This window comes from Phragmites australis, chromosome 15 (assembly GCF_958298935.1).
Source record: "Phragmites australis chromosome 15, lpPhrAust1.1, whole genome shotgun sequence".
Lineage (NCBI taxonomy): Eukaryota > Viridiplantae > Streptophyta > Magnoliopsida > Poales > Poaceae > Phragmites > Phragmites australis.
This window is the reverse complement of record NC_084935.1, coordinates 14,721,416-14,731,410: the sequence shown is the minus strand read 5'-3', so window position 1 is coordinate 14,731,410 and position 9,995 is coordinate 14,721,416. Positions and strand designations below refer to the sequence as shown.

Genomic DNA, 9,995 nt, shown 5'->3' with positions numbered 1-9,995 from the left:
TTTGATGCCTACCTTTTTCGTGGTCGTATTATGATAATCCTATTTGTTCAGCTAATGAAGGTGATGCAAGTCTATAAAATGCAGCTTAGATAAGCTAGCTGAGTGTCAGCTTGAAACCTTTTTTTTTCTTCTCTGTTTAGTATTAAGGTGGATTATGGTGATCTCGTTTGACTAGCTGTTATTTAAAAACATATTAGAAAAAGAGATCCAATTTTTCACAGGCTCTGGGATCACAAAATGTGCTAGCTAGAAGATAAGCATATGACTTGAAGCTATGAACTTCTCGAGAGCTGGCTTCTTCGGCATAAAAATTGAAGCTGGAGCTCAGTAAAACAGACCTGAACGGGAATGCGCGCAAGATTAAGCAGACAAGTTCTAAGAAGGGCGCACTTAACTTTCTCACCACTTGCATTCCTCCATCTTTATTGATTTGAGGTGAAGCCAGAAGGGTACACACACGGGGACAACGTTACACTTGCTTTCCATTCCACACACACACGGCACAAACACTTGCGCTGCCGCTGCCGGCAGCTGCGGCACTGCACGCTTGACACTTCACTTGTGGATCAAAGCTACTGCTACTACATTGACCACGCCGGTGCTAGCTCTCCCTTTCCGTTCACCTTAAACTCCGGAGGAGCAGGAGGAGCCCGGTCGTCACGGCTGTGGAGGTCGACGACGAGGAGGTAGGCCTAGGCGTTGCTCCGGAAGGAGCCGTAGCCCCTGGCGCTGGCGCGGAGGACGATCTGGTGGTACAACGCCGCGATCGCCGCGCCGATGAACGGCCCCACCCAGAAGATCCACTGCACCAATGAACAAGTGTAGCGATGATGTCAGTCTCTCATTCCATGCCAATCGATGGAACCACAGCTAGCTACCAGCTTCCTGCCAGCTGCTGCAATCTTGCACAATGTGCGGAGAGGAGAAATATACCTGGTCGCTCCAGGCCTTGTTGTTGTTGTACACGACGGCGGCGCCGAGGCTCCTCGCCGGGTTGATCCCCGTGCCGGTGATCGGGATCGTCGCCAGGTGCACCATGAACACGGCGAACCCGATCGGCAGCGGCGCCAGCACCTGATCGATTCGTTCGTCACAACCACAAAGAGGCGAAGGCGATGCGTCAGCACAACACGTTCTTGCAATCCAAGCTAGCTAGTTAAAGAAGTGTGCATGAACCCATTTAAGTACCGGGACGTGGGAGTCACGGGCGTTGCGCTTGGGGTCGGTGGCGGAGAAGACGGTGTAGACGAGCACGAATGTGCCAATGATCTCGGCGGCGATCCCCGTGCCGGTGGAGTACCCGGCGCTGACCTCGTTGGCACCTCCGCCGTAGCGCACGTAGAAGCCGCTCTGGAACCCCTTGACGAGCGCGACGCCGCAGATGGCGCCGAGGCACTGCGCCACCATGTACAGCAGCGCGCGCACCAGGGACACCTTGCGCGCCAGGAACAGGCCGAACGTGACGGCCGGGTTGATGTGCCCGCCGGAGATCCCCGCGGTGCAGTAGACGAGGATGAAGATCATGCCGCCGAACGCCCACGCGATGCCGAGGATGCCCACGCCGCCGCAAGCCGCGTCGGGGCCCGACGCCGACGCGTCCGTCTGGTGCTTGTACCCGATCACCGTTGCCACCGTGATGTACAGGAACAGCAGCGTGGCCACGAACTCGGCGATCACGGCGCGGTACAGGGACCACTTGCCGAGCTCGTCGATGTCCACCAATGGCGCCGGCGGCGGGTCCGCGTAGTCACGGGCGCCGCCGGCCTCGAGAGTGGACACGTCCACCTCCTTGCCCATTTGAGCTGCTACTGGAAGGAAGTGTAGAGGAGAGAAATAGCTGCTTGAGAAGCTTTGAATGCTTGCTTGTGTTGTGGTTTTGGGGATCTGATGGAGGGTTTTTATAGGAGTTTAAGGAGGAGGTCTCCATGAGGGTTTAAGTTGTAATGCAATTTTTTATACTTTAATACTTTTGGAAAGTTTGGATGCTCATGGATAGCTGTTTTACATTGGACAAGTTCATACTTGGCTAGATGGGGCCACCCAGCCCAACACCAATCCTCAATTTTTAAGTTTCACCTTACTGATGGACAATAATGAAATATGAGATCGCAGAGGTTTGGGAAAGCTCATCGCACCAATTATGGTGGCCTCCGGTTTCTTATATATAGCTATACACAAGGTTAAAGGGATGGAAACCTCGATATACATGGAAAGAGATAAGTCCATATCTAAACAAGCCGTAGCTTATCATCTCCTAAGACACTAAAAAGATGCACAGTTAACCCCCCCCCCCCCCCCACACACACACAGGTTGAAGCGTGAAGCTCTTGAACACGGCCTAGACCAAAAGTTGTATCGGAAGCCCTTTAGTTATGATATCAGCTGTATATGGGTTTAAGAAGGAGGGCTTCTATGAGGGTTTAAGTTGTGATGCAATTTTTTATACCTTAATAGTTTTGGAAAGTTTGGATTCTCATGGATAGCTGTTTTACATTGGATAGAGAGCGTTTCCCTGTTTAGCTATACATGTGCACGTCTTACAAGTTCATACTTGGCTGGATGAGGCCACCCAGTCCTCGATTTTTGTTTCACCTTACTAACTGGGAATAAATAAAAATGTATATGTTATTCATGCTGTAGTAGCATCTGTTTCCATTCTTTATTAGTCTAATACAGAAAAAAAATATTTTAGGATTTAGTGGAGAATGCAGTTTCATATTACAGGCATCAACAAGAACAGATAATTTACTTTACTATGAAACTATTCATTGTTTGTCTAACAAGTGAACATTCACTACTAAGCAAATCTCAAACTCTGAAGTTCCTTCTTTTTCTTGGGGCACAATAGCAATGAATTTCCTACAAACGGAAAGAGACACAAGTAGAGGTCCTGAAGAATTCACTATTTTAACGTCATGCATAGTGATGGAAGCTTGCAACAGAGGCTACAGAAGTAACACAACAGTCTTGCTCCTGTTATTTTCTTTTCCCATGCTACAGTAGAGATAGGAGGAAACAAGAGTCCGCCCCCTCCTCTGCCATCTCCGGCTTGCCGGCGACGTGAATAGGGTGAGGGGCCCATCCGGTTTACCTGTAAGTAGGTCTTCTTTTTTTCTATTTCTTGTATTAGTTGAAGCTCTTCTCCTCGGTTTATGCCGCCATCACTGTCGCTACGGCGGCGGTTTGTTCTTCCTGGCACCGGTAAGATGAGTTCTATGAGCGAGTACTCCTTCACGACTTTGAGCACCGCGCGGACGACTGGCCCACAAGGAAGGACGTCGTGGCGCTGCTCGGCGGGTCGTTTCTGGCTAGCCGGGAGGGAGGTTCGTTTTGCTTTATCTTTTTGCGAATGGGATGGAGCTCCTGTTTTTTCCCGTTTGTGGGATGTGCTTCTGGGCCGACGGCTTTGCCGGTGGTAGCAGTATTCATTTCTGGACGGCTGGTTTCGTTGGGTCAATGGACAGCCATCACAGAGGTTTACTTCCTCGGCCAAATCCAGTGTGTTTGTTGCCGATGGATGTTGCGACTCAACAACAACAAGGATTGGAACTCTCACTGGAGATGGCTATTTGGACTAGAATCTGGCTCCGGTGGTAGGCGGGATTCTGCTTCGCGGTGCTGCGACGAGTGTCGGAGGCTGGATGTCAAGAAGATGACAAAAAGGACCTTGTTGTGCTTCCTTGTATTTTCATTCTGTTTCAGGGTCCTTGATGCAAATGGGGATGCACCATACTGAATTCTTAATATAACCCAACCCTTTTCACAAAAAAAGAGAGGCTATAGAGGTAGATGCAAACTACTAAAAGTTAAATGCAGAATATGAACATCCAATTATAGCGTTCAATTCGAGTACTCATGTTATTTGTAATAACTTCTTTGAATTATTATTGTTTGCAAAGAATGATTCTCTTTTTTGTTTTCTTCCCCTGAGGGCATGAGAGAATGTTTCTTACCCATGTTTGAGGTGGATCTCTTTAACTGAGGCCATGTAATCTGGAGTAAATGTACCAGATTTCTTACATTTTCACACAAATATTCATGTTATGATTAACTTTAGATACACTCTCCCTCATTCTTTTCCCTTTATTTACTCATGATTTACTTCAGCACTACTTACCTTCAACCGCTGAAATTTCATCTCTAACATTACTTTCGGTTAACCAATATATAGAGCAGCAGAAATAAATGCAGCACCAGTTTTTGTGAATGCTCCATGCATATTCTACCTGATCTGGTAGTAACATTATTGAAGAATATCCCATATGTTCCATGCATGCCTTTCATTTTCTCAATGCTGGATAAGGTTGTGTGCGGCACCCTGAAATAAAGAGAGCCAATTCAGTTCCCTTGCAATTGGCAGTTGGTCCAGAGAGCCGCCCAACACCGACCTCAATCCTCACACTGACATCACTCATCTCCATCCCCATCCAGCTCCCGGGGCCACCACCAGCGCCATTTCGGCTCATCCTGTGGCCATGGTAGACTCACTAACACCTCCCTAATGGAATAAGATTAGGTCATTATCACAGAGCTATTTAACAGAGACAGCGAAAGAGCTTTGCTGCTCTTGTCAAGGTGAGCCGGAGGTTCAATTCCGTCCACAAGGGACGCAAGAGTGGACGAGGCAAAAACTTGTCACCATTCCGGCTGGAAATTCTGGTCCTGGTTCGAGTTTTTTTTATGTGCCTGGCTACCAATTCGTGTCAGGAATGTTTTTGCCGAATCAGATCGGCGCTGATGAGTTTGGGTGAAAAAAGGCGTGCGTGCGCCGACCAAAGAATGAGAATCTGAGGCGAATTCACATGACCGGGGAAAAGTTGCAATGGGGAAATGGATGGTTGGATCCAGTGATCCAATCCAGCAGGTGGGGTTGCGTCGATCAGCTCAGCCCATGGTTTGAGTCCACTTCTTACCAATGGGATGGAGGAGCAGAGGGTTTCTTGCTCTTGTCCTGGCTCTGGACGCCGGATGCTTGCTCAATGTGCATCTCATCTAGCGGCAAATGTTCTTGCAATCATAGGAGTGCGCACCTTTAGTTTTATTAACACAGTTGATAGGTTTTCTAAGGACACATCTTTTCTTTTTTTTAGTATCCAGCAGGTTCAGAGTGATGCAATATGCCAATATATCTGTACAATTGTTTGGCAACGTTCTCTGAGAAAATCACTGGCACTCTCTTCATTCCATTTTCTGTTCTTGGCATGATACATGCATGGCCACCATGGCCTGATTAAGTCTCAAACGAGGTACGTATTATCTCTCTGTTCTGGACAACTTTGTAAGGAAGAAAACGCATACTTCAACTTACGCTTCTCATAGGTTTACAAAGTACCTTTTATTTTTTTGGATTTGAGGTTTAAAAAGCTGTTCTTTTTAGAGGTGGTTCGAAAAGCATTTGCGTAAAGGAAAGAAGTCCCCGGCTTTTGTGCTGGATGCGTTTGAGAGGAGCAGTTGCAACTCGTGAGGTGTAACGTGATGCATGACTCGGATTTTTGTGTGCTTCCTGGCGGTCTTCAATTGCTTGTCTCTTCTAATGGATTCAATCACTTTCTCTGTGTGGCAACGGTTTAGGCGCTAATTAACTCTAAGTCCGTACCACAATTCCACAAGAACCTCCCTCACCATAATTCACACATTGGAGATCCTTTTCTTTTTGATATGCTGCCTTTTCTCTTTTCTTCTATCCTTTTGTATGGCTAGGTGCATTCTCATATGTAGAAGTTGAGAGGTGAACTTTTGTACGGTCGTATCAGTTTGATGTGACGATAAGAGTTAATAAAACTTTCATTTTCTATAAAAAACGAAGAAGATGAGAAGAGGACACCGACTCAAGATTGGAGGTCCCATTTATACCCTCTGGTTTGCCTTGCTCTTTTCTTTTCTCTCCTGTGAAAAAATATTTTATGATAAAAGTATATCTAAGGGGTCTTTCGGAGTCACTACACGTAAAGTTTGGGATCTCTTATATCGTAGAGGGTGGCTCATATCCTAAACATGGTACAACTACTAGCAGGAAGGCTCCTAGGCCTCTTGCTTCACTTAGGAGAATATCTACATAAGTACAAGGGTGTGAGGTGATAGAAATGCTACTCAAGACAATCTCACACAAAGGCCAAAGCAATAGGAGCAATTGGGAGCGCATCAGAGAATTAGAAGCTACACTATTCTTTAGCACTACACGTTATATGTGGAAAGAACCCGAGGGTGGTAGGTTCGAGAGTGTTGTGACCAAGCAACAATTCCTAGTGCTATTTTGAGGTTTTAACTAGACAATTCATTGTCGACTTCACTAATTCTTTCTTGTCATTGTTGTTGCTTCACTGCCGTTACTTTGATTATTTACGGGATTAATCTACTTCATTCTCGATACTATGCATACTCTTTTTAAGAACCGGGTTCTCTTGTCTGGGGTCTACATTAGAGGTCAAATTGGAAGTGTGCGACACCCAGAAATCGAATCCGAGTGGGCGCAGTCACACCCTGTGGCTTTGCTGCCGCACTTCGTGATACTATGCATACTTATGCGTGCATATCACAATATCAGATCAAGATCCGGATGCCGTTGTGCATAGGAACGGTTATCAGAGCTTGATACGTCTAGTTGTTACACTCGACTTCTAAGCATACCTTGTAGTAATCTGTTCAAGCCGAACGCTGTATTTGGCAATCACAAGTTATCAAAGCTGAGGCACCATTGGCCAAACACGAACCCTATTTCTGTTCCATTAGAATTGGGTAAGGTAAGCCCTAGTATTACAGCTCCAATGGCGATAAATCTCGAGACAGACAAGCATCACACTTGTAGGAAATGCCAAATGATTGGATTGGTTCTTCCAAATGGTACTATAAGAACTCTTTGCATGAATAGAAGAAGTGCCCAACGTAAAACAAACCTCACTGGCCCAACTTATAACACAACAGTGATGAGGCGGTGGCAGTGGGCCCACATACCAGTATGTCGAGTGACTCCCGTGCTCGTGCTGTCCATGTCAGATGGCACAATTGGCAATCGGTGTTTAATGGTCAGTGTCCTACATATAATAAGCCCCTATCACACAAGACGACAATCGATACAAGTTCACAACAAACTAGCGCTGAAATTAAGGTAGCAATGGGTCGGATCGGGACCGAGTAGAGCGAGAACGTACCCGACCTGAAACCTGAAACATCAAACATGACCCAGCTCTAAAATTCATACCAGGTGCAAAACCACTTTCGGCCCTGGCCTTGACAAGGACCCAAGACCTAATGAGAGACCCGAAACCCAATCTGTCTGCACTCTGCAGCTTGCCTATTGATCTTGATCCCTTACTTGTTAGCTTTCTCGGGTAACAAACGATCAACATGCTGAACCACAAGCCAATAGAAAACAATAGATTTACTCAAACACACAAACCCTTCACCGTTTGATGCATCTTGTACTCACAGTCATTCATAAGAACAATTTTCATCAAACATCACTAAGCAAGTATGCTAAATATGGGAATAGACAAGGGGAACAATGCTTAATGAAAAGTGCACCACCCATCTCCTGAGTTCATTGAACGAAACTTGCATAAAGAAATTATAAAGGTACAACAACAAAGGTAAGAAAGCAATGCTCATATTTGCTAATACAAATAGAATGTTAAGGATCAGAACTCAGAAGATATACCTACAAAAAATAAAGAATTCAAAAGATATAGGAACTTACATGAATATCTTGAATGAATATAAACTATCCAAGACTTCACTATGTCCTGCATAGAACATGAAATCATCATACAAGGCATATCGCGATCAACTAACTAGCCGTGGCATATAAGAAACAAGGGTGGATTTAACATGGGCTAGGCATGGGATTTAGTTTGACCCCACAAACAGTGTGGAAGATGAATTCAACACTATTAGTACCCCTGCCACATAGCAAAAAGATATGCGCAAATTGGACATGTCGATGCGGTGCTCCTCCCTATAATAAGAAAGATTCAGATCTCATTTCTCACAGGAAAGAAAAGATCTTGCAGATAGAACTCAAATTATAAGTTAGGACAAACCACCCAAGTAAGCTATGGCTTCCTTACCAAGAAAAAGAAGAAATGAATCCTGGTCCGAATGGTTCTCGACTCATGCAATTGAAGACTTTGAGGGGAAGGGAAAGAGAAGGACTGCAAAAGAGGAAAGTGTTGGAGGTGGAGTGCTTCGCTTGAATGGAAGGAGGCCGGCTAGCATTCGCGTGTATTCGACGAATAGGAATTTCTTAGATGTGGTGTGAGATTTTCTTGACTTTTTTTACATTTCTAACATAAATATTTATAAAAATATATCCCGAATGAAAAAAATTATAAAAATAGACGCCTACCGCCCTCTTGGAGGGCAGTAAGCATTCAACGGTGGTACAGACAACCCTTACTGCCCTCTTATGGAACAGTTAGGACTTTAACATCCTTTGACGTTCTCTTAGAGAGCGGTAAGGACTACCCGTGCCACCATGACATGCTTACCACCCTCTAAAAAGGATGCAACACTTTGAGAGGGCAGTAGGCGTCTATTCTTGTAAATCTTTACATCCGAGGTATATTTTTGTAAATATTTATTGATGAGGACATCACTCTTTCGGATACACACACACCGAGTATTCCTCCAACAATAGGTCCATTGACACGAGCTCGTGCACGTCAACTAAACCATGAGGTGAGCTCGTTCCTTAATGTTCCTTTATATTTTGATAAGGATGGGATGCTACTGAATAATTATGATGTATTATTACTTAGGAACACGGGAGAAGAACAGCAAGGGCGCCCAAGCCAAGGTGGAGGTCCAATCAAGTTTGAGTCCGTTTCGGAGTCCAGGACCAGCCTGCACTAAAATCATCGCCCAGGACGCATACGGACTCCGTTTTCGATGTTATACACATGGTTGGAAAGCTAAGGAGATAAGATTTCCAACGGGACTGGTTCCATATCCAAATTCTTTCTGAGTCAATAGGAATCATCGAAACAAGTGGACATCCAGAATCTGTCAAGGTGCTGCGCCACCATCTTTTGGGCCGTTGGGCCGTGTAACGTGTTGGAGTCCATTAGGGACGCGTCCAGGGGTCCTTAGCCGACCTTAGTCTTTTATATACAGTAGCCGTCACCCTAATTAGGGTTGGGTTTTGCTTAGATATTGATCTACACATAGTTGTGAGATTTTCGCTCTTGTTCCGGACCGACTAGGCCGCCGTAAGTGTTTGTGGAACCCCAACTTCGAGTGCTTGAATTCTATTCGTAATATTTCAGATTGCATCTTCTACGTTCTTACTTGTGTTCTCGGTACGCTTGCAGGGATTGAGCCTTCTTGGCGAGGTCAACCGCGCGACACGGTTGATAACCAATGGAGCTGTGGTGTAGTGATTGCAAGGGAGACGATCTGTTCGGGTCGAAGCCTTTGGATCATCAACATCGAGTTCTCCACCCACCGACTTATCGCTACCTATCGAAAGATCAGGCCAACATTACTCATCAACTGGTATCAGATTTTCAGGTTGCCCGTTAGGTAATTTCGTTTTCCCCTTTAGATTAGTCTGTTTTTCATTACCTAGAGTCCAGAAAAAGCCAAAAAAAATTCCGTCAATTTCCGCTGCCCTAGAACCCTTTGTGCCTTTGCAATTTTTGTTTTCAGTTGCGCGTTGTTGAGTTTGTGTCAGTGGTCGAGTCTTGTTGCTGGTTTTAGAGTCGTGTTCTTGGTCTTTAGTCAACGCTCTGTGCTATTTTTGATCACGCCGCTATCCCATCGCCACCATCCCCACCAACAAGTCGAGCCACCACATTACTCGATTTGCCACCGCGAGCCGCCTTGTGTTACTTTCCGTCACGCCAACCCTAGATAGGTCGCAAGCCGCCTTGTATCAATTGCCCTGTCACCGTTGCCCTCCTTGTTCATCTCGCGATCCTATTGCTTGCAATACCTTAAAGAGGTCACTCTCTGCAAGAGGTGCTTTGAAAAAAACCATAACTCGACAGGGGTTCAGTAAA

At 45.6% G+C, this 9,995-nt stretch overlaps 1 protein-coding gene across 1 annotated transcript; it reads right to left on the bottom strand.

Annotated features, from left to right (window-relative positions):
- Positions 1–394: 394 nt before the first annotated feature.
- LOC133893331 (aquaporin PIP2-6) lies at positions 395–1,884 on the bottom strand. Its single transcript, XM_062334328.1, has 3 exons — positions 1,189–1,884; positions 934–1,074; positions 395–803 (listed from the first exon to the last, which is right to left on the bottom strand). Exons 1-3 carry the CDS (start codon positions 1,795–1,797, stop codon positions 693–695), a joined length of 861 nt encoding a protein of 286 aa, XP_062190312.1. The 5' UTR covers positions 1,798–1,884; the 3' UTR covers positions 395–692.
- Between the last annotated feature and the right edge of the window lie 8,111 nt (positions 1,885–9,995).